The sequence below is a fragment of the Triturus cristatus genome, chromosome 12 (assembly GCF_964204655.1).
Source record: "Triturus cristatus chromosome 12, aTriCri1.1, whole genome shotgun sequence".
Taxonomy (NCBI): domain Eukaryota; kingdom Metazoa; phylum Chordata; class Amphibia; order Caudata; family Salamandridae; genus Triturus; species Triturus cristatus.
In genome coordinates, this window is record NC_140595.1 from 205,012,743 (window position 1) to 205,038,570 (window position 25,828).

At 44.8% G+C, this 25,828-nt stretch overlaps 1 protein-coding gene across 2 annotated transcripts in view; it reads right to left on the bottom strand.

Moving 5' to 3' along the window:
• LOC146773073 (uncharacterized) overlaps positions 1-25,828 on the bottom strand; it is a 682,875-nt gene that overhangs the window by 59,876 nt on the left and 597,171 nt on the right. The window contains exons 3-4 of one of the 2 annotated variants that reach the window (XM_085638324.1): positions 19,133-19,176; positions 15,778-16,520 (exon numbers count right to left, since the gene is read on the bottom strand). In XM_085638324.1, coding sequence (XP_085494450.1) covers positions 16,126-16,520; positions 19,133-19,176 — 439 coding nt within the window. In that variant the 3' untranslated portion in view covers positions 15,778-16,125. Of the gene's footprint in view, positions 1-15,777; positions 16,521-19,132; positions 19,177-25,828 lie in introns of those variants that run through there. The other variant, XM_085638325.1, reaches the window with a different exon arrangement.

The window sequence follows — 25,828 nt, forward strand, 5'->3', positions numbered from 1 at the left end:
ACTAATGTATCTCATGTTGCAAGAGCAGGTACTCATGTACATTACATGCGATGTGTTACAGTGAATGTGTTTTCTCAGTATCCAATGTTTTTCTCACCCAAAGTTAATTGACTTTGTTGCTGTGGTCAGTTGACAAACGCTACATGAACCGCAAGGGAAATCCGTAGATGACCCATAGCAGCCGCCTGGGATGCCATGCTCACCCAGTTCAAGGAACTGCTAGACGGAGACCCCCCTTGCATGCATATCACTCTCATATCTCCAGTTCTCAGAGCCACAGTCAATGCTAGGAGTTCCACAGACACTGATCCCAATAGACATTCTAGGTCCCTACACACTTGCAGGACTCTCTTCCCATAACCCCACTTCTTGGGCTGAGGTGTGCTACAAGAATAAATGCCCAGTAGACCGACCCCCCCACTCGGCTCCCACCCCATCCGTGCCCTTCAGCCCACATCATAGTTCCATCCTTTCAAAGTTATTTTATTGCTTCTGCTAGTGCTCCCTCTCACTTCCCTAATCCCGAACTTGCTCCTGCTTCCTGTTCTCTTCCACAATTGAAGGAGGTACCTTTCACCCTACTTTACTAGCTTTATTTTCCCTTCGCATGGTCTCAAACTAATTAAGCTTGACTAGAGCGCTCAACAAACACACACAACAACATGCTTAGTGATTCATAGCTTGTATTGAGTCATCATGATTTCATTTGGTTTAAGAATATTGCCTTCTCGCCTTTGTTTGTGGATCACTCCATTGCGAAGTAACCGACTCTAAATACTTAATGTACATTGTAACCTGTTTGTGACATAGCTGTCGGTCATTGTTTGTGCCTTCTTTCACTGCAAGGTTCCTGCAAGGGTTGTAAACTAAGATAAACTCAATAAAATTGTTTTTTTTTTTTTTTAAAAGAACCACAAGGGAAATTTCTCACTACTGGCTGGGGACCCCAGAGCTGTGGTACTGTCTGGGATTTTTTCTGCGAAGTTCTAGGGCGGGTGTGTACTAGTTTGCCCCTCAAATTCTGGCCTCTTTTACGCACAAATCATGGTTTTCCAATATTCAATTACCCTGTATTGATAATGCACCAGTTCTTGTTAATAAATCTCTTGCCATGGTTAGAGGCTATGTTATACAGAGTGACACAAGTTAAGATGCTGCTGTTTTAGTTTTTTTTATGGTGGATCCAGAAGCCTCTCCCTACTCTGGTTCCTGGCTCGCTTCCAGCTCTTAGAGATTATTGAATCGGGATAATCTCTATCCCTGAGTTTGCTGGTAAGTTCCTCTGATCGCTGTTCGAAGTCCTCGACATCACTACATTTCCTCTGAGCCTGTATAAATTGCCCATATGGGATATTCTCTCATAGTGTTTGAGGGTGGAAACTGCTGAATTTCAGTAGGATGTTTTAATTTGTACTTTTCTTCGCCCCCTTACCAATAACTCCAAAAGACTTCCTACTCCTCTGCAATTTCAATTCCTCCTGGACGACGCCTCCAACAATTGCTCCATCTACCTTCTCGAAAGTCTACATAACATAGGACTTTGCCAGCTTATCACAATCTCCACACACTACGCAGGACACACTTTAGATGCAATCTTCGCATCCAGTAATAGCATCAGTTACTACTCCGCCTGACCAATCACAAGGGCCAACCACTATATCATCCATTTCAAAATCTCCACACCACAAGACAAAGCTCACATCAACATCAACCAACCCAGCTGGAACTGGCACACAATAATGGAAACTGACTTGCGCAGTACTCTCAAAACAGACAAAACCAAAGCCAGCACCAGCCTAGCCGAGGACATTACTGTTTGCTAGGGCAAATACCCATCAACAAAAAGTAACTTAGCAGAAACGTTCTTATCCTGGGATTAGTACTGGCGAAGCACAGGATTGCCATAGGTTGGTTTTCGCCAAAGGCGCCTAAATTATCAGACTGGCTGAAAGACATGACTGAATGGGCGAATGCAGAGGAACGTCACATGTGCAAAACACGCAGACAATAAACTGGAGGATGATTTGTAGGCCTGGGCAGTAATACTCTCTGAGTTCCTGGTCCCCCCCTAGATGAGCTGCCATCGTAGATTTACAGTAAACTGAGTATGCTGAAAAAGTGAGGCATAAAAAGAACAATATAACTATATTTCTCCTTGGTTGTGCAGTCAACATAAGCTAAACATTTTATCATGCCACCTGAGGATGCCGATATCAATGCACTGTGACTGTTTAACACGCTAGGATTATACTATGGCAGTAGGGGTGCGTGAGGGTGGAGGGGGTACATGCAAAAAGTTATCTACTGTAGTTAGGAGACTTTCATGAATATGTTTAAAAATGCAACTGTGATTATGAAAATGGTAATAAAAATCTATATAATAAAAAAAAACCTAGCCGAGGACATCACCAACTTTAACTAGTCACTTTAACTGGCACCCAGCAAACCTTGTAAACACTGCAGAACCAACAAACAGGCTTCCTAGCACACGGAAGAACTATGGAACTATAAAAGATACTGCAAAGCTGGAAAGAAAATGGCGAGCCAACCACAACGCCGATGCCAGATCAACCTACAAGGCACTACCACCACCGCCTGAGAGACACCACGAGAAGATCCTTCACAGAACGGATCAAAGCCAGCTCTGGATTTTTGCTATAATCAAGGAATTCACCATCCCAGATGCCTCTGCCACCTCCATCACTCCCTCCCAGGAACTCAACAACCTCTCAAACGTCTTTAAATGCAAAATTGAAAAGATCTGCAATAAGTTTGAAAAATAATCGAACCCTGCGAAAATCATCAGCAACCTGCCCACCTACTGCTTGGACAGACACCTAACCAACTTGAGAACACTCACTGAGGGAGACACTACTTCGTCATGTAACCTGTCCACTCCGGGGCCCCCAACATACCCATGGTCCACATCATATCTACAACCTAGGAGGCCCTATGATCAGCATACTCCTCACTCACATCATCAACTCCTCTATTAAGTCCGCACCCTTCCCCCAAGACTGCAAGCTTCTTGAAACTCAACTCGGACAAGACAGAAGTGCTGATCTTCGGGGACAAGAACTCCCCCTGGGACTTTACCTTGTGTCCATCAGAGCTTGGTCCAACACCATCACCCACTAACGCACAGAACCTGGGAATCATCTTAGACGATAAACTCAACATGGCCTAAAAGGTGAATGCCTTCAGCTCCTCCTCCTGCCACATACGCTTCCTCAGAAAAATCTTCAAATGGATCCCCAAGAGCACCAGGCGTACCGTCACCCAAGCCGTAGTCATCAATAGATTAGTCTACGGCAACTCGCTCTATGCCAGCATCCCCAACCACATCCTCCACCATCTTCAGACCATCCAGAACGCCGCAGCTAGAGTCACCCTGGACTCCCACGGCACACCCACATCACACCACACTTCAGAGAGCTCTATGGGCTGCTGTTATACAAGTGCTGCCAATTTACTCTTATGGCAGTGCATACAAGGATCAGAATAACATTGGTCCAGCTTACCCTCAAGTGCCGCCTCCATTTCCCCCATTCCATCAGACTCCTACTCTCTCTGCCTCACTCTCTCTCGTGCACAGCCCTTGCATACACAAAAGCGGAACAGGAGGCCTAGCTTTCTCCTGCCTCGCACCCAAAACGTGGAACAAACTCTCTCTACACATAAGAGCCTCCTCGTCGGTTCTAGAAATCGGCAAGAAGCTGACGACTTGGCTCTTCAACTAACACTCAACAGAATACCTAAACACTTGCTCCAACACCTGGGTACCCTTTGGGTGATAAGTCGTGTTTTACAAATACAAATAACATTACATAACATAACAGAGTGTAAATTAATAGTAATATCCACACAATGGCAGGGTCCGAAGTACTTTAAAGCCATGACTTGCAGATGGACATTTGTTTTGGAATCAATTATTACATTAGGTCATATACAGCCATGTACAGTTATGTACAGCTTATTAGGCATTCTTTATGGTGTTCAGTTGTTCCAATAAGATGTACTGGTGTAAGGAACAGATATTTAGGAACACATTCAAAGAGTGAGTGAAGTGTCTGAAAATTAGAAAGATATGGGTCTGATGTATGTGAGAAATACAAATTTAGGAAGGAAAGATTGAGCGTTTGGAATATTGCATCAGGGGAGAAGGATTTTCACTTTTGGAACATTTTTTAAGCCAATTAGAAATTTAGCAACACCTGGCAATTGAACAGCTGATGTATTTTTTGTATACGGCTGAATTTTAGGCCAAGGTAAATAGAAAGTTTATAAATAACGTTCTGTGCAGGACAATATAAAATATAAATTTGATCTAAGGCACAGAGGCAGTATTATAGCCAATACAGTCAAAGGTTAGAACACAAAGAATATAGATGCTGTGTTAACCCAAGTAGCCTATGGCAAAGAATGTATATTCAGCAGAAACTAATTATTCTGTTTTTGAAAGAGACTTAGCTCAAGTAATCGAAAAAATCAGATGCTTTATTTGAAGAATCAAGTTTCTAATTAAGACTAGCAACACACATTTCAGGATGGTTTGTATAATATAGTGCCTTAAAAAGATGTCAAGGTGTGAATTTGAATGGATGTTGAGTTTTCCAAACCATGCATTTAGACTGGAATTTTTGTGAGTGATAGACAAGGCAGCTGATTGTCTTCCTGGTTTAAAAGTGGAGTAGGAAGATAAATGGTTTGCTGAGGATATGTATGATAAGGTTGGAGATGAGGAAATTGTCAGGAGTTTGTGGTCTCTGAGGATTGCAGCCTAGCAACAGTAGTGGGTGGGTTTTCTATTCCAGTCGCATAGTTTTCATTATTTCTGTTCCCTGCACCTTTTTTCTTTTGCTCCCCTTGAGTTCCCTCCGCTGATTAGGGCAGCTCAGGTTAACTCTTTCTTCCATAGACTCTGAGCTTGCTGCAGTTCAGTAATCCATGCTCCTACTTCAATAATTCCAAATCGGGCATGTCCAAGATGACGGCCACGTAGGTATGCTTATTGTGGAGCTCCGACGGACTTCCAGGCCCTGCAGCACCTAAGCGGCAGAACAGGCACCCCCTTGATAGTATTGGTCCCCCATCCCCCCGTAAACATCCACTGAAAACTCCCGGGATGAGTCCCCTATCATCGAAACATTTGTGGAACAGCTGTTTTGCTCCCTCCGAGACGATTTTGCAGGGCTGAAGCATTATATCACCTCAGACATTAAAGGGATTCGACTGGATGTCGACACCATAGACCAAAGGGTGAAAATGATGGAACAAAAACAGGATGCTAGAGAAGAGGAGCTGGATGGACACTGCCAAGAACCACTAGAACTCCGAGACAACAACCCAGAACTCAGACAGAAGATTTGGAGAATAGATCCGGACGCTCCAATATACGAGTTGAGGGTGCTCCATAACAGGTCATCTCAGGCAGTCTAAAAGACTTTGTGGTTAGACTCTTCAAACACATGGCACCCTCCCTACAAGACCAGGAGATCATCCTCGACCGTACGCATCAGGCTAGAAGACCAGCCAACACACCAAGACAACCTCAAGACATACTTACCTGCCTGCACTACTATCAGCAGAAGGAGGTCATCGTGGCACCCGCGCAGGAGTTGAAAATTATATAGTTTTAAGGCCTTCAACTATGGCTTTATCAAGATCTCTCCCTAATTAAGCTACAGCATCGTAGAGCCCTCCAACCTCTAACAGACTTCCTGCGGGCTCAAGAGATTATATATATATGGAGCCATCCCTTTCAACTCCAGTTTGTATGGCGAGAGTAAGTCTGGAGGATCCGCACCCTTGACGACGCCCGGGGCTTGCCAGACATCCCAGATCTGTGATAGTCTGCACCCTCCAGATCACCAGCCCGAGAACTTACGAATGGAGGCCTAGGCATGCGACGCTCCTCCAGGCGGAGAAAGAAACCACTGAGCAAGCCCACTGCAGCCGACAGTCACGAGGAACGCTCATTGCTGCTTCAGCAACTACAATGGAAGGGGGACAGAGTGAGCCCAATTGACGACCATTAGGACGTGAACCTCCACCGACCCCCTGGCTCCCCTCGACATTCTGGATGGCAGCCGAGATGGATGATTTGGCCCTGTGCTTCTTTGGCCCTAACTGAGTGGTCCGTCTGGCGGAGCTCTCCCTTGATGGCACAGATCTGAGCTGGAATACGCCAGTGACATGGACCCCAATATCTGTGTTTTGAGTATTACTCGGTGGGTTAAGTTCTTTGATCTATTATCTATCTATTGTTACTCTTGCCTTTTTTCTCTCAGCTTTTCTATTCTGCTCCCTATGTCCCCATCACAGTTATATCAGCTTCCTGGAGGGGGGGGGGGTGTAATGGGTGAAATCTGCAATATATGGACACTAATGGAAGTGTCTCTGCTCAGCCTCAATGTCCGGGACCTCAATGCTCCAGCGATTGGCAGCGCTCTAATTTCTTAAAGACTCAAGAAACACACCTACTTCAGAGCGACTAGCGAAAATTACCCTCTCGCTGGTTTGACCGGGCAGTACTTCTTGTATGAGGCCACCAAGTAAGTAGTGGTGGCAATTTTGATTGTTACCCATTTCGCGGGAAGGGTGGAACAGGTCTTTTTAGACATCCCGGGTCGGCTGTTAGCATTGCATGTCTTAATACAGGGAATCAGGTACAGGATAGCTATGGTTTATGCTCCCAATAAGAAACAGGAAACCTTTTTTAGGGATGCACTTGGACGCCTGTTGACCTCCTCAGTTAAGGAACTAGTGGTTGGGGGTGATTTTAACATTCTCATGGTGACAGAGAATGATAGGTCCTCCGTGCGGGCGAGACAAGACGGGGGACTAACTTCTGGTACCAAGCATTGGCTGGCTGAAGAAGGATTTACAGACATATGGAGACATACTCACCCCAATGAAGTAGACTACACATTCTTCTCAGCAGTCCACCAGATGTATGCACACATTGATTACTTCTTCACACCCCCTGGGATATCGCTGGATACGATTTAGGTGGATATTGGAGCTGCTGTGCTCTCTGGCCACTCTCCCATCTATATGCGATTCCGTGCTAGTAGACAGACGACTGCCCCCCGCTGGCGACTAAATACAAAACACCTCAGATACGACAAAATCTGTGCTGATACTCGGACGGCCCTAACCTCTTTCCTAGTGCTTAACAACACACCTGAGACCGACGTTGTCACTCTGTGGGAAACGTTAAAGGTAGTTCTAAGAGGGCACTTTAGTGGGATCTCCATGGGATACAATAGGGAAGAGTGGGAGGAATGCTGCAGGCTGGAAACGCAGATTAAGGAATTGGAAACCGCCAATGCAGGGTCGGGCTCGGTGGCGATTCGCCACCAACTGACAGTCACCCGGAAACAATTGCAAGCCATAGATATGGGAAGAGCGGAATACGCGTTATGAAAATTATGCCAGAAATATTATGCTGGGAGTAATAAAGCGAGACGTATGCTTGCGCACCGACTCCGGGCCCAAGCTGTGGATCGTAGGATATCCGAGGTGCACGGAGCAGATGGCAACATATGTCATACAGACGAGGGCATTGCAAATGCATTCAGGACCTTCTATAAAGCCCTCTACTCTGCTGACCCACTGCAGGACTCCGTGGTGCGACCATGTTTACAGCTTTAAAAAGGGATATTATGTCTCAGTAAGTTCTTAATGCTATAAATGAGATGCAGCCCAATAAAGTGCCAGGACCCGACGGCTATGGTGCAGAATTTTATAAAATCTTTGCCCCCCCACCCCCAATTGACCCCGTTTCTGACACAGTTATTTGATTCATTTGATAAGGGAGGCTCATTACCTGAATTGATGCAACTTACCTCCATCACAGTGATCCCCAAGCAGGGTAAAGACCCCAAATGTTGTTTATTCTGTTGCCCAGTTTCCCTTTTAAATGTAGGCGCAAAACTCTTTACAAGTGTGCTAGCTCACAGACTAGCTCCATATGTGTAGGGATTAGTCGAATCTTTGACCAAGCCAGATTCATACTGGAACGAAGATGTGGCGACAATACAAAAAGACTTTGTCATCTCTTGGACAAGGTGCAGCGTCCTCGTGTGCCACCCCTCCTACGGACGACTGATGCAGTGAAAGCGTCTGACGTGTGCACTAACCCTATTTGTACCGGGTACTGGAGTACATGGGCCTTGCCCACGATTCCGCAGGAGGGTGCAATCATGTACTATGCCCCAAGCTAACATTTGTGTCAATGGAGTGAGGTCGACCACCTTCCTTCCCTAAAGAATGAGGGACCAGACAGGGTTGCCGCCTGTCCTCGCTACTCTTTGCACTATATATGGAACCATTTGCGGAACGAATAAGAGCTAACCCACAAGTGACTGGTATCTCGAGGGGGGGAGAAAACATAAGATTATGCTGTACGCTGACGATGTCCACCTGACCCTCACTGACCCGATCAATTCCCTGACAGCGGTTATGACAGAGTTGGCTGAGTTTGGAGGGGCATCAGGCTTTAAAATAAATCCGCAAAGTCTTTGATCCTTGACCTGACTCTCCCTGGCTCAGAAAGCACCAGAGTTTGCTCCTAGTTCCAGTGGGCAGAGAGTGGAATCCCATATTTAGGAATACAGGTGCATGCCACGCTTTCGCGCACCGTAACATATAACTATGGAAGCCTCCTAACTATGACAAGGACAGGCCTCACCAAATGGAAATCCCACTGTCTCTCGTGGCTGGGGCATATAGCAGCTGTCAAAATGACACTACTTCCGAAACTACTCTATGTCATGCAAATTGTGCCTCTTCAACCTCCCCCACAGCTACTAAATAGACTACAAACATTACTCTGGGATTTCATTTGGGAGGGTAAACGAGCAAGAATAGCTAGAGCACGTGCCTTTCTTACAATGTCACTTGGAGGCCTAGGGATCCCGAATCTGTGCTGTTATAACCAAGCGGCCCAACTGTGTGATATGGTGGACTGGTACCATATTCTTACAGAAAAATATTGGTGTTTTATAGATTAGGCTATCTTGGCAATGCACATCTTGAAAATACCTTGGCTTCCTAAACTACACCAACCGCCAGGCGTATACGTCTACCCAGTCGTCAGGACAACAATCAGAGTTTGGGACAGGGTGCAGCTGAGACATGGCCTCTCCACACCAATCGCCCCGCAAATGCCATTGATAGGTAACACAGATTTCCCACTGGCAGCTATGGGGATTGGATTTTTAGGAGTGGCAGGAAGCTAACTGTAAAAGGGTGGGAGACCTGTTGGACTCTGAGGGACTCATGGACCTTCCTACAATGCAAACATGATATGATTTCCCAGACACGGCCAGATGGCAGTATCTGGCAGTGGCACACTGGGTGACTCGTCCCTGGGTAATGTCTGCTTTTGAGAAGTGGATTATAACACGCTCTACTGACGAAAAACTGCTCTCAGACATTTATGCGTTCCTGATAAAACCATTGCACCCACTTGACTCGCCCGCCTCAGATAGAGAGAATGTGAACTTCCCTTCACAGACAAAGAATGGAATGACATTCTACATCGGGTGCGAACCTCCACTTTTCATACCACCGGTAAAGAAATGCTCTTAAAGATAGCCCATTATTGGTACATCACCCCAGCAGCAAATGCCATGTGGGACCATACAGGCGATGGGCGATGTAGGCAGCAATGTGGACAGCAGTGCACACTCACGCATCTTTTATGGCAATGTCCTAAGCTGGAATCTTTTTGGGCCGGGGTACTAGATGCAGTAAATACCATGTTCGAAACAGACATACACAAATTCTCAAGCTATATAATCTTGGGCTTCCCCAATCCCCTCACCTACCCACTGCGGTCCCCCTGAGGCAGAGCAATCACTCTAGTACTGGGGCAGTAAAACAGCCCCTCTTTGCCAGATGGGGAACAGAAATGGTATCCACACACTTGGACTGGATGCACAAAATTTGGGTGGTGCTGGGGAGGGAGAAGTTGACCGTGGCTGCCATGCACCAACACCCCCGCTTTGATAAAATGTGGCAACCCTGCATACAGTACCTCTCTGATGAGTTCTATGAGTCGACTTGCCCTCAATATCTTCATCCACACCCGACACTGCAAATCACGAAAGTGGTAATGCCCTCACAACTAGTTTGCACATCAGGGGCATGCCCCCACACATTCCCCCAAACCATACCCTCCCAATGCCTCTCTCTATACTTTGCTGCTCTTTTCCAATGCTACATGCCACACCTCTCCTACTTCTTTGCGAATACCACCAGCCGATAGATGTAGATGGGCTATAATATATTGTTTTTTGTTTCCTAAAATATCAATAAAACAGATTTAAAACCAAAAATTCAAAGCCATCGTTGCTCTTGGCATCTCTTCTAATTTTAGGCAGGCCTTCGTATTTGTTTCCCAGATTGCATCCTGATCGCCTGGGGGCTAGTCACAGACTCTCCACTCACATGACATTGTATCCTGTTGTGCACTAGTATATTTAGATGAATAATACCTTGCTTTTTAGAATAATGCGGTTATCTGTCAGTCCATTTCAGATCAAGGGTCCTTGCTGTATGCCTTCCGCCAGTCCATGCTAGCAAGGTCAGCAAGCCGGAACTCTTATGTGTTTTTTCTCTCTTTCTCCCTTCCACCTTTTCCGCTTGTACAGTCAATTCAGATTCTGGAGTTCAATACAGACCTTATTTGACTGAAAGAGGAAGGAGTGGGCTTAGCATTAGGGTCCAAAGGAATATGCTACTTACCAGTATGCATCTGTTCTTGGCATGTAGAGCTGCAGAGTCACACACTGAGGATAAGATCGCCATCTGGTGTTGGGCTCGGATGATTGCAGGTTGTTGTTGTCTTCGGAGAAGTCTTTGGTCACGAGGTTGGTGACTCCTCCCCTGGACAACAGTGCGCATGGGCATCCACTCCATCGGCAGATTGTTTTTCGCCATGATGGGAAAAGATGGAGTATATAGAAAAGAAAGAAAGGATGTCCATGTGTAATGTCTAAGTAAGACGGATGCTGGAACAGATACAGGTCCCGGGGAGGCGGGCGGGCGTGTGTGACTCTGCAGCTCTACATGCCAAGAACAGATGCATACTGGTAAGTAGCATATTCCGTTCGAGGCATATGAGCTGCAGATCACACACTGAGGATAGATTATACAGCAGTGCTCCCCTTAGCGGTGGTCGCCTGTATCCGTTGCAGCAGTTTGAAATAAAGTTTTTAGGACAGCCTGGCCCACGGAGGCCTGTTGTTTGGCCTGCACGTCAACACAATAGTGTTTAGTGAAGGTATGCGTGGTAGACCATGTGGCTGCCTTGCAAATGTCTTCTAAGGGAATATTGCCTAAGAAGGCCATAGAAGCCCCTATTTTACGCGTGGAGTGCGCCCTAGGGGGAACTGTGAGTGTACGTTTAGCCTTGAGGTAGCATATTTGGATGCATTTAACTATCCACCTGGCTATTCCTGATTTGGAGATCGGGTTGCCTTTGTGTGGTGGCGCGAAAGCAACAAAGAGTTGTTTTGTCTTTCGAAAAGGTTTTGTTCTGTCGATGTAATAAAGCAATGCTCTTTTAACATCTAAGGTATGTAGGGCCCTTTCAGCTACCGAGTCTGGATTTGGGAAAAAGACCGGTAGTTCTACTGATTGGTTAAGGTGGAAAGGGGAAATCACTTTTGGAAGAAATTTAGGGTTTGTCCTGAGAACCACTTTGTTACGGTGTAGTTGTAAGAAAGGTTCTTCAAGTGTAAGGGCTTGTATTTCACTTACTCTGCGCAGGGAAGTGATTGCGATAAGGAAGGCTACCTTCCATGTTAGGAATTGCAATTCACATTTGTGCATAGGTTCAAATGGGGGGCCCATGAGTCTTGTTAGAACCACATTGAGATTCCACACTGGGGCAGGTGGCAATCTTGGGGGAAGAATCCTTTTGAGACCTTCCATAAACGCTTTGATGGCTGGTACCTTAAAAAGGGACAGGTGTTGCCTATTTTGCAAGTAGGCTGCCAAGGCTGCTAGGTGTAATCGTATAGAGGAATACGCTAGATTGCATCTTTGCAAGTGTAGTAGATAGCAAATGATGTTTTGGATGGAAGCATCCAATGGATGTATGTCATTATTAGCGCAGTAGATGGCAAATCGTTTCCATTTAGCGGCATAACACGCTCTAGTAGTAGGGCGTCTGGCTTCTTTTATGATATTCATACAGTCTGGAGGGAGATTGAGGTAACCGAACTCTAAGACCTCAGGAGCCAGATCGCTAGGTTCAGTGTTTGAGGATCTGGGTGTCTGATTTCTCCATGGTTCTGGGTTAACAGATCCGGGGAGAGGTGTAGCTTTTGATGTGGAACTAAAGATAGTTCCAGAAGTGTGGTGAACCACGGTTGACGTGCCCAAGTGGGAGCCACTAGTATTAGTGTTAGTGACTGTTGTTTCAGTTTGCGTACCACAAATGGAACTAGTGGGAGAGGCGGAAAGGCGTACGCAAATCTGCCTGACCAGTTCATCCATAGGGCATTGCCCTTCGACTGTGGGTGTGGAAACCTGGCGGCGAAGGTTGGGCATTTTGTGTTTTCGGGAGTGGCGAACAGGTCTATGTCTGGTTGTCCCCACTTTTGGAAGAAGGGGAGTAGAACCTTGGGGTGTAGTTCCCATTCGTGGATCTGTTGTGTGTGGCGACTTAGGAGGTCGGCCACTTGGTTGTGGATCCCTGGGAGATGTTCTGCTAACAGGTAGATGTTTTGGGGAATTGCCCATCTCCAGATTTGCTGTGCCAGTTGGGACAGTTGGAGAGAGTGTGTCCCTCCCTGTTTCGGTATATAATACATTGTCGTCATGTTGTCTGTGCGTATGAGGACAGTTTTGTTCTTTAGGTGAATTTGAAAGGATTTTAGTGCTAGGAACACTGCTAAGAGTTCCAGGTGGTTGATGTGGAGCAGTTTTTGTTGACTGGTCCATCTGCCCTGAGTGGTATGGTGAAGGAGGTGGGCTCCCCACCCCGTGAGAGATGCGTCTGTAGTTAGCACAACTTGTGGAAGAGGCTCTAAGAACGGTCTCCCTTTGGACAGGTTGATGGTGTTCCACCATTTCAGTGATCGAAGTGAGCGACTGTCCACCAACACCAGATCGGTAAGTTGTCCGTGAGCTTGGTTCCACTGTTGTGCTAAGCATTCTTGTAAGGGACGCATTTGAAGTCGTGCGTGTGGGACTATGGAGATGCACGACGCCATCATGCCTAGGAGCTGCATGAACACTCTTGCTGGAAGAGATGGATGAGTTTGAAATTGAGAGATGAGATTTTGTATACTGGCTATCCTGGCTGTGCTGGGATAGGCAATGGCTTTGGATGTATCTATGGTTGCTCCTAGATACTGATGTAAGTGGGAAGGTTGTAGGTGGGATTTGGGGTAGTTGATAGTGAATCCCAAATCGTGGAGAGTTTGAATCGTGCGATGAGTGTGGAGAACGCATTTTTGGTATGTATTGGCTTTTATGAGCCAATCGTCCAGATAGGGGAAGACATGGATCTGTTGTCTTCTGAGATGCGCTGCCACGACTGCTAGGCACTTGGTGAACACTCTGGGTGCTGTTGTTACTCCGAATGGGAGAACTGTAAATTGATAGTGTTGCCCATCTACCACAAATCGTAGATATTTTCTGTGAGCGGGATGCATAGGGATGTGAAAGTATGCGTCCTTGAGGTCCAATGTGGCGAGGAAGTCTCCCTGTTGTAAAAGTGGGAGGACTTGTTGGAGAGTGGTCATGTGAAAATGATCCGAATGTATATACTGGTTTAGTAGTCTGAGATCCAGTATGGGCCTTAGTGTTTTGTCCTTTTTGGGAATGAGGAAGTATAGAGAATATACCCCTTTTCCCTGATGTTGAAGGGGGACTGGTTCTATCGCATGTTTTTGTAACAGGGATTGAACTTCTTGTTTGAGGAGAGAGAGATGATGCGAGGACATTGGACGTTGTTTGGGCGGTATGTTTGGGGGGGATTGTATGAGTTCGAGGCAGTAGCCAGACTGGATAATTTGTCTTACCCACCTGTCTGTGGTGATGGAAGTCCAGACAGGCAGGAATTGTTGGAGTCGCCCCCCGACCGGAGTGGAATGGTCTGGGGGGAGTGGTGGCAAGTCACTGTTTGGTGGCTGGTGAGGTGCGGGTGTTGTTGTTGTTGCCCCGTCCTCGACCTTTGTTATTGTTTCCCCTATAACCTCCCCGGAAGTAACCTCTGTTAGGGGATGTTTGTCCAGAATTTTTAAAGGTGGACGTGGTCTCAGTTGATGTGTTTTTGGAGCCTCCTCTATAAAAGGAGCGACGAAAGGAACCCCGGTTTTGATGAGACTGCAGTGCTCCCATAGACTTGGCAGTTTCATTATCCTTTTTCATTTTTTCTAATGCAGTATCCACTGCAGGGCCAAATAGCTGCTCTTGGTTGAAAGGTTGAGCTAGAATTGCGGTTTGAACCTCCGGTTTAAAACCGGAAATACGGAGCCAGGCATGTCGTCTGAGTAAGACGCCAGTATTGACCGCTCTAGAAGCAGCGTCTGCTGCATCTAAGGCGCATTTAATGGAGGCATTAGATATTAATTTGCCTTCTTGGATGAGGTCAGAGGCCTGGGACTTAAAAGGTTCAGGCAGATGTTGCATAAGGTCCTCAAGTTGGTCATAATGCGCTCTATCATACCTGGCTAACAGGGCCTGGGTATTCGCAATACGCCAATGGTTAGCCGCCTGCGCGGCGACCCGTTTGCCCGAGGCTTCTAAAAGCTTAGACTCCTTGTCTGGGGGAGGCGTTTCTCCAGTTGTCTGTGAGTTAGCGCGCTTCCTGGCATTTGATACGACTAGGGAGTCTAAAGGGAGCTGGGCCTTAATGTATGCAGGGTCTTGCGGGGCTGGTCGGTACTTTTTTTCGATGCGTGGGTTGAGAACCCTAGCTCGAACAGGGTCTTTAAAGACTTCAGTAGCATGCTTTATGACCCCTTTGATCATGGGCAGTATGTGAACAGTCTTTTGTGACTGCTCAAAGGTATCAAGGAGGAAGTCCTCTTCAATGGCGTCTGTGTGCATAGTAACGCCGTGGAATGTTGCTGCCCTATTTATAAGTTGGCCGTACCCTAGGTGGTCATCAGGAGGGGAGGGCTTGGAAGGGTAGGTAGTGGGGTCAGGCATGTCAGGTATAGGATAAGACCAGTCATCCATGGGTGCTGGGTCTGGGAACGTAAAAGGGTCGTTTGGGTCAACAGGATCATCAAATAAATCAGGGTCCGCCCCTCCCCCTAAGTCATCATTATCATCCTGTGGAGGAGGTGAATGATAGGGAGATGGTAAAGGTAAAGGTAAAGGTAAAGGAGAATCAGGAGGAGGAGGGGGGGACGGGTTAGGAGGTAAAACAGGAGAGGAAGGACGAAGTGGTGAAGTAGCACAGTCCTTTTTCCGTATGGGAGCTGGGGGAGGTGTAGTGTCCAGCTTCCGCTTTTTATATGGGATGGCAGTCACATGTCCCGTTTTAGGATAATTGCTGGAAGTTTTCTGCTGGAGCGGAAAAAAGTTCATCCGAACCCAATGGCGGAAAAAAACAATCTGCCGATGGAGTGGATGCCCATGCGCACTGTTGTCCAGGGGAGGAGTCACCAACCTCGTGACCAAAGACTTCTCCGAAGACAACAACAACCTGCAATCATCCGAGCCCAACACCAGATGGCGATCTTATCCTCAGTGTGTGATCTGCAGCTCATATGCCTCGAACCCTGAATTACAGTGAACTTTTTTAATGAAGTGAAGCATTAGTCCAGTTGCAGAAGGAGAAATTACAAAGGATATGTGAAGACAGGTGTATTTTGAGTGCTGTAGGATAATGTTTAAAGGGGTAGAAAGACCAGATTATAGGATAATGAGTAAATTGTTATCAGTCTGTTAATGAATTGCCATTATTTAGGGGAAGTAAGTAGCTGCCTTTTGGAAATGTGAGAGGATAGCTTCTGGATTTACCTCATGTAGGAAATTTGGGGATGGTAAAGCAAACGAAAAAGATCAGACTGACATTTAGTAGCCTGGCTTATACAAAGATGTAGAGAAATTAGTGACATATTTTGTGGAGTGCTTTCAGAGTGTTATGGTTCATGTGGTAAGAGAACCCCTTATGTGTGTCTTGGTGTGTGACAGTGTGTGTTTGCGTGCACTACTGCCAACTCGATTGTGTTGCCTAGGATATTGTAGGACTGTTGTAGATAGGAGTATCAGGGCCATTTTGAGGTAGCCTGAATTGATTGTGTGCCAGAGGTGGGTACATCGTTTGGCATGTGGTGTCCAGATTGATCGACCATTCATTGATATCCACAGCTTCTGTCTAAAGTCCCTGATTAAAGCTTTACGGACAGGTACATTCTCTCTGCTAGCAATGGGCCCTTTCTCCACTGTGATAGCAGTTTTCCTCTTTATATGCCCCCATAGCAGCTGAGGCCCTTCTCCTTCACCTCTGGTGCTGATTTTTCCTGCTCTGCCCTTGGCTGCCCCTGAAAATGAAAGGATAAAAAAAGAAAGATACTCAAGAGTGCATCTTTCCATTACTTAACGTAATTATTTTTTCTTTTTTTAAATATTAGAGTATTAAATGTCCCAAAGAATGACAAGTTCAGGTAACCCCCTCTTCTCTGACACGCAAGGTTATACATTTCACATGCCACTTTTAACAGTGCCTGACCATGGTTATCATAGGTGCAAATAAAGTGTGTATTAAATTACATGTACATAATAATATTTATGTATGATTTCAAAATAGGAATGAATTATGGTAAATCATGCAAAACAGTATATACAATAATGTTACATTTTGGGAGTAGTTAGAAAAGATGCTGATAAGGTAACATATTAAAATACATAGTGGAGTACTAGCACGCAGAGGTATTTTTAAAATCTTACAGCATGCCTCTTTTGAGAGACACTAGCTTGCAGGGAGGAAGTCGCCCCTAATGCATAGTGCGTCATGATCAAAATGCCTAAAAAGCAAGGAAAAGGTGCCAAGGATGCCCTAGTGTCCCGATATGCCCAGAAGAGGAGGCGTGAGTGGGATTAGCAGGAAGCTAGAGTCACCAAGTCCAACCTTGAGTGCTGTGCTGCAAAGGTAAGGAAGAAGCCCTTACACTGCCTCCTTTTAGAAGCTCCAGGTTTATGGGGACATTTTGCATAGAATTGTTTGACCAAGAAGGAAGAAAGAACCTGATCTGCAGAGTCCCAAGAACGATCCCAAGGATTATACCCTTCCCTGTCAATAAAAGATTGAGGCTTCCTTTTAAAATACCAGGAGTCACTTAGCTCCTGAACCCCATCTTCAGGATACCCATCAACAACTATTGGAGCGGGTCTCTTTTAAACCTGAGGTCTTTATGACAAAAATAGGGTTTTAGATGCGATACATGAAAGGAAGGGTTAAACTTCCTCGACAGGGGACGCTTGAGTCTTCCAGTGCTAGGGTAAACCCTTAAAATCTATACGAATACTTCGAGCTACAGATTAAAAGGTGTAAATTGATGGCTGATAACCAAACCTTGTCTCCTATCTTAGAAATACGAATCTATTGTAACCATTATTGAGGTGCAATTCTCAGATGGAGACAATTGTACTATGAAATCAGTAGAGATTATTTCCCAAGGGTTGGAGGGATTTTCAGATGTAAATAATAATCCTGCTTTTCTTTGTGTTTCAAATTTATTTTGATCACAGACCACGCAAGACTTGATAGATATTGTAAAATCATGGTGAAGAGATGTTCCACCAGAATTTCCTTCTGATTAAATCTTCTGTGACTCTTTTATCTCTGTGTCTGGAGATTAATGAGTCATGACGTAGTTGAAGCAGGACTCTTTGTGAATGTGTTGAATTAATATAAAGTTTGTTTTGAACAAAAATTAGATCACTTGCATTCTTTAATCGAAATTGAGGAAATGTTTTTCTAGGTCATGGAGATTAATATGTTTGTTTTATTGACAAATTAATTATAGAATGTTAGAGGTTGTAGAGGAAATGAGGGCTGGAGTTCCAATGATCTCCATGGTACTATGAATCCATTCTTCAGGCTATTGTCTGGATAAGGAATATGTAATAACATTATCTGATCAAGGAATGTAAGGTAATGTCTATTGGACTGGAATCTGATGGTTGGAAGCCTATTGAAGATCCATATAGACATTGGAGGTTCCACAGTCCACAAAAGCAGGAACTAAGAGATGATGAGGCTGAATTTGAAGTTCCCCTTGCAGCATGACAAAACCAGAGGATTTCAGAGAAGGAATCAGGGGTCTTTGATTAATACTCGCCTCTAGTCCTTGCACCAGGGATGACCTTCCTAGTTTTTCAAATCCTTAATTGTAAACAACATGCGTTCACAAGATGACCTTTCTTACCGTAGTACAAACAGAGCCCTTGTTTATGCCCTTTTTGTCCTTTCTACCTCAGTCAAAGGATTTTTAGTTAAGCTCATTTGCATGGGATCGTCTTCGGGATCAGAAGCCTTTGAAGGTATTTTAAAAGGAGACCTTTGATGGGGTCTGGATTGAGATTCTTTTCGACCTTTCATACTGTCAGGGCTGCTTCGCTGCACATAGACGGCGCGGACGCTACGGGCCCTGTAAAGCGTGCCGTGACGCATGGGAGGCAGGTTCAGGGTTACACGCTGAACTGCATCCAGGGCATCATAAAGCTAAATTGAAGACAACATTCTTGCCAAAGTTCCTGCTCTGGCAAGAAATGGCAGCCATCTTTTGGGGACATGGTTCTCTACAAGAGCTGCGTCCACCAGAGTCATAATGCCAGTTATTGTACTTATCGGCAACTTTGATTCTGAATAATGTTCCTGTGTGATGGATAACTGCTGTCTGCTGTTCCTCACTTGATCCTCCTTTGAAGAGGTTTCTTTTTGCTTCGTAACTGCCATCCATAGTCTCACCTCATTTCTGCCTGCCATAAAGTTCTCTCGATTCACATACAGAGATTGCTTGCAGTTAACTTCCTGATTCCCAAGAAAACATGTAAGGAAGAACTAACAAAGAACAGCTTACCAACAGATGCCTGCGAATTCACCACAGTAATACGTGCATGCACTATGATTTAAAAGGCTTTACTTACCTACCTGGGAGTTGTTGGTTATTTGTCTCCATTTGGACTTTGGGATACCTGAAAAAAGAACTAGATAAGTTACCCATTTATAAAGAAACTAAACAGGCATTGTAAAAACTGCTGATTTGTTTCCACAATATAATTTATTAACACTTTTATAGAATTATTTGGATTATCCTTACCTGGCCATCAGAACAATTTGTTGTCACGTATTCTTGAATTTTTGAATTACAAGGACGCATATGCAACAGGTTTTTAAGGAATGAATGTAATCCTGGACTCACAAAAACTAGTGTAGTCCTTCTGAGTCAGAAGTCAGTTAACCCAAGTTGTAGTGAGTTTTTGGAAAAGGTTAGAAAATAGGTTCCTGTCTTACTTCCCTTAGGTTAAACCCACTTAATTAATCAATGCCCCAAATAAGGATTTAACCCCTAATGGGAAACAGGGAATCATTAGGTAAGAATAGGGGAAAAGTGACACTCAGGGAAGTTAGGGTATGGAACTCCTGCTTAGTTTTCAGTAGTTCTAACATGATGCTTTATCTTTGTAGGAACATATGCACATACTCCAAACCGCCACTGAGGGTAAACATTCAGAAGAAAAATAGGCGAAGCATCTATGCTGAGCATGGCCAGGCTGACCGGAGAGCTTTGCTCTCTCTAATTTTAATCCATTATCCCTTTCCCTTGGGGACTGATCCAATTTGGAGTGCAGAACTATGTTTATGCTGTGGCAGCCATTAGGAAGAGTTGGGAACAAATGTTCGGCATCGTCTCCTACTGGATCACACAACCTGTCAGGTTAGTGCCCAGTTGTGACACATAGGTATTTCTCGAAGAGACTATCAATTTGGATAGTTAGCTGGATTAGATCCTATGAGTTCATCCTTCAAGTCATCCTTTAGGCCTTTATAGAACAAAGTGAGTAGTGCAGAGTCAGGCCAATCAACGTATCTAGGTAAGCCCTTGAAATTAGAGACGTATGTATGCAGGTCCCAGGTCCCTTGGTTAATTTCTAAAAATATCCTTTTAGGTGGAAAACTTCAGATCTTGAAGGTCAAAGATTTTTTTGAATTCCATAAGGAAGGCTGAAAAATTGTCCAGAAGTGGACCAGCTCCAGATACTAATGACATGGCCCATGCCAGGGCATTTCCAGTCGTATAAAGCGATATACCCCACTTTAGATCGATCACTGACATAAATAAGAGGTATAAAGGTTAATGGATCTTACACGTTTCTAGAAATACTTCTGGCATCCCAGGACTTACATCAAATTGTAATTCCACAAAGCCAGCCAGAGGAGAATCCAGAGAACCTTGCTGCAAGGCAGTATGAAATTGATGTAAGAAGCATTTTGTGTGGCCAAGCTCGGAAAGTCAAGTTGTTTACCACTGTTAATAATTCCTGGTCCAGCTTCAGATTTGACTGACGTCACAACCTTTCATGGGTAGGTGTTCTTGATGATGGGTGTAAAGTCTTCTTGGTGCTTAGGAACAGCCTACTATTTCCAGAAGCAAACCCAGATCCTCAATGAAACTGGGTGTCTAAATGGCTGTTGAATTTTATGTTGCCAGCAGGAAACAAAACACTGAACACCGGAATAAACTTCCTACTGTTCAGGCTATGGAGCAAGGCAAAAAGCAAGGGAAAAAATAAGCAGGAACTAGAGAAGGCAGAGATTCTATGAACACCGAAACCACTTCTTAATTCTCCCATAACTCCACCCATCTTGTAGTAAATATTTTGCATTTTCCTTTTACTCCCACATGTCCCTCCCACTTTTACTACAAAAATGTATACTTCCACCTGAGGAGTTTACTGCACTCATGGCAAGGAACTCCTCCCTGAAGGTAAAGGGAAGGCTTAGATGGATGTCTCCGCCCAGAGGATAGTGAATAACAGTTTTGAGCATGTAATATAGTACTAATGAAGTACTACTCTTTGTACTCAAAAAGGCTTCATGAATAGGCCATACATAAACAAATAGCAGCATCAGCTATCCAAGCAGCTTTGTTAAAGCACCCCAGCTTTGTGTGAAACCCTATTATTCGAACATAGTAAATGTTCGTCCTCCCTCACCTCTGCTTTACCAAGGCTGAATCCTACAGAGATCTGCTAGTTAACACAAATCACTTTTGTTCTGCAGGACAAACATTCTTGGCACAGTCACAAAGGTTGAATTCCACATCCCAGATCTCTGCTTTCCCAAAGTGTAAGCGTCTGAACATGGTTATGCTAGTGTGTAAGCAACTGAAGATACCCTATGTTTGGCCTCTTATGTCTTTCACAGGAATAGCAACAAAGGAGTAATTATCTTGGATTCTCTTTCAGAACAAATACCCTCCCATGAAAAACTCTGAAGGAACTGCCTGTTTCTTATTACTAACGTCAGACGGATCCCTGATCACATTATCTCTGAGTCACCACAGGGATGTAAATGGTTCAAAGTCATAGGATCAAAATGTCCTCTGGCTTCAGCAGCCAAAAAAGCCCTTGTGCTAGAATCCTGTGGGAGATTTCATTAAAGGCTGAGTTGCATACTAATATTGTTTTCTGCTTTAAAGAAGACTGACCTCCAACCCATACATTTTAGAATAACATGCATAAAACAACCATTGATGATATGCATGACGCTCATTGGAAACCTCTATGGTTTATACCAGATTCTAAGTCTGGTAACTTGCTGCTATGTCGTAGCAATAGTTGATTACAAAACTCGGTAACCACTGTTACTACATCATGAAGGGCCTCCAGGCCAGACTGACAGGGCTCTCTGGGAGCCTGCCAGGGCAGCACTGTTTATCTGCTTTGATGGGAAGCGGAAAGAACAGGTGGAGGAGGGGAATGAAGGCTGGGAAGGTGATGGAGTTTGGTTAAGGATGGCAGGTAAGGTCTTTTTTTTTTACATTTGGGACAGGGAGGAGAGGCCCTATAATGAATGGCTCCACATTACTCCTCTGCTCCTGGATGGTAGCTGATGCAAGGCCAGATGATTTTTGGGGCCCCACTTAACAAGAATTATAGATGGGTAAAAGTGAATATTTGGAATATTTTCCACCTCCGGGTTTGCTCTTGTCTATTTGATGTCACTCGGAGCCCCTAGGAGAAAAACATCCTCGTAATTCACTGCTACCCACTCACTGAGAGCCACTAGCATGAATGCCAGATTCTAAATCTGGTGATTCACTGTCATGATGTAGCAAGAGCTGTTAACAAAAGCTGTTACTCACTGTTGCTGGTCATTAAGGAATTCCAGGCTGCTATGACAGAGCTCTCGCAGAGTCTGTCAGTGCAGTGCTGGCAGAACAGAGAGCGCATCAGGATGGGAGAAGAGGGAGAAGGAAGGCACAGAGGGAGATGGAGGTGGGTGGTAGAGTCTTTTGTTGTTGTTGCAATAAAGAGGATAGCCCATGTTATGTATGGCTCCCCAATTACTCCTCGGACCGTGCTTCTTAGCTGAAAGCAGGGAAAGATGATTTTAGGGGCCACACATAACAAAATTATAGATGGGTAAAAAGTGAATTACAGGGATGTTTTTCAGCCTCCGAGTTCTGAGTGACATCATAGACAACCCAAGCTTTGCTCTCAATGTCTAGTTGGTGTCCCTCAATATCCCTTGGTGAAAAAAATCCTCATACTTCACTGTAACCCTTCTATAATTCTATACATAGAGCAGTGGTTCTTACCCTGTGGTCTACTAGCCCCTGGGGTTCAAAACACCTTCTCAGGGGCTCTGGGACTGTTCAGACAATTAAGTAATTTTAGCAGATTAACCCTACAGGTGCAGCAATCGGCCAATGCTCCCTCCCCAGTGCTGGTGTCGACCACTGGACGATACTGGGGAGGCATCTAAAGGCCCGTCTGGTGCAGAGCACCAGGGACAGTCCTTTCATTTCTTTTTAACTCTAGATGCTTGGGAAGAGCTTCCTAAACAGTCAGAGTCTCTTTTTTCCTTTTCTGTAATGACTATCAGCGAGCAGGGTGGGCTGACGTCATTAAACTAAAATGAAAGTAAAACAAGCCCATGGCTCATTTTACTTTCATTGCAGCAGTGCTCGGGGGCATATCTCAGTCACCTGAGCACTTATTGGGGTGGTAGAGGTATCACTGGGAAGGGGCAGAGTCTCCCCTTTCCAATGATATCCCTCCCCAGGGGATCTCTGCTTGGGGATCACCATAGGAGAGCAATCCCCAAGCAGAGATCCACCCACTAGCCCCAAGAATTTGGGGGGAGTGGCTCCTGGGGAAGGGCTTGTGCTCTTACCACCCCATAAAAGATCAGTATTTCTGCCCTGGGGGCCTATGGGGGTGGGGTGTAGAAAGCATACAAAACACCAAGGTAGTTAAAACACATTATTATAGAGGGTGTGGGCTGCCCATTATGGGCATGGCCATGCCCCCACCCCCCCAAAACGATATTAAGTCTTTCTGACCCCCCAGAGGGCAGATGGATCTGATTTTCCCCAAGCATGCCCCACCGGGGATTTGTATCTACATCGCCCAATAGAAGCCAGGGAACATTCTCTTTTAGAAATATAGGGGTGGGGGCTGCCCGGCATGGTTAGGCTTTCTGCCCAACGGGGGTCAGATTGGAGTAATTAACCCTGATCTGCCCCTCTGGGGGACAGAAAATCAACTAGATGCCAGGGTTTATTTTGTTTTTTAAATATAGGGGCAGGGCTGCCCATCATGGACATGGCAATGCCCCCACCCCCAAGTAAATGGAGCAACAGTCTTTCTGCCCCCCTGGGGGAGGGGGCAGAAAGACCACTGTATGACAGGAATATATATTTTAATACAATTATGGGGTGGGACTTTCTCATCCTAATATCAGCCCCAACCCCACCCTTAAAACCTCAACAGTTTTTTTTCTCCCCTGTGGACTAAAGCATCCCATCCCATTGGGAAGCAAGAGGACATTTGATTTTACCTAACAGACCCAGACAGTTCTGAAAACTAGACCTATGGGGAATTCCAGGGTGGTGTATCTCGCATGGATCCCACACTATTTTCTTACCACAATACCATGTGAACCTCAAGTGTTGATTAAAAACACAAATTTTCCTCACATTTCTGTTAGGAAAACCTTTGTAATCTGCGGTGAGACACAAATTTCCTACCACACAGCATTACCCCAAGTCTCCTGATAAAAATGATACCTCACTAGTGTGGGTGATCCAAGAGACCTTGACACAAAAGGCTTAAAAGTGGTACGTGGAGAGATCAGCATTAGGGGTAGCTGCAGTATTTAGGGCGTGCTCGACCACCATATATGGAAACCTACAAACTACAGACAGGAACTTATCAAACTGAGGTCAATAGGAATTCCCAATGCTAGGGCTCCCATTGACCTTGGTTGATCTGTTCCTGTTGTGGGTACAAGGTCCAGCCACACAAGTGGGGCAGCAATTATTACTGGCTAGGTGTTCTGGATTTTGTGGATTCTTGCTGATTCTCGAAGTTTCCATCACTGAAATGTAAGGAAAATGTGTGATTTCAAGCAAAGTTTGAGGTTTGCATGGCATTGTGGGCAAAAAAACCTAATGAGATCCACACAAGGCACAGCACCCTTGACTTCCCTAGTTGTCTAGTTTTCAAAAATGTGCATGTTTGCTAGGTTTCCCAAGGTTGAGCTAGGGCCCAAATCCACAGCTTCCCACTTGGCAAAAAACGAGTTTGTTTTGAGTGGAAAAATGTGATGTATCCATGTTGTGTTTTGGGCCATTTCCTGTAGCTGGCATCAGGCCTACCCACACAAGTGAGGTACCATTTTCTTTGGAAGACTTATGGGAATGCTGGGTGGAAGGAAGTTTGTGGCACCCTGCAGATTCGAGAACCTTCCATCACAGAAATGCGTGGAAAATGTGTTTTTTTTAGTCAAAGTTTGAGATCTGTTTGGGATTGTGTGTAAAACAGGTTGTTTTACACACAATCCCAAACAGATCAACACAAGTCACCCCTTCCTAGATCACTCTACATATTTCACCATATGAATTTGTCTATACTCGGTACACAATGAAAAAAACATTGTATGGTCCAGCTCAGTTGTTGGCTCTAGGTATCTTGTGTTCTAGGAAAACCTAGAAACCCTATATATCCCTGCAGTCAGAAGGGCCTAGTGGATGTAATGGTATATTGCTTTTGTAAATTGCCCATTGTAACAAAAAGTTACAGATTAAAGTGTTTTCACAAATTGCTCTTTTTTCCTTCTAATTTTCAGTATTTCTTTATTTCAGCTGCTAATTTCTTTTTAAAAACCTTGAAGGATCTACTTATATGCCTCCTTGCTGAATGTGGAATTTTGTCCACTTTCCAGAAATCCATAACTTTTCCAGATCACCCATGGTTTTCACACTGGTTTCCACCACACACTGAAAGTAGGTTGAGAGCACAAAAATAATAGAAAAAATGAGCTAACTGTGGTAAAGTTTTTTATTCAGCTCTGCATGTTCCTGAAAGCTGGGGAGATGGTGACTTTAGCACGTCAAACAGTTCATTGATGCCAGTTTTAGAAGAAACCAGACACTTTTATCCAGAGCACTTTTTTCCTAAAAAAAACTCAACATTTAACTATATTTTGCCTATTTTCTACATCCCCTTCAGGGGAATCCACAAACCCTATATATTTTTAGAATCCCCTGGATGTCGGAAAAGGAAGTTCACAAATTTGGCATGAATAAGACCTTCTGTGGAACATAAGTTATAGAGC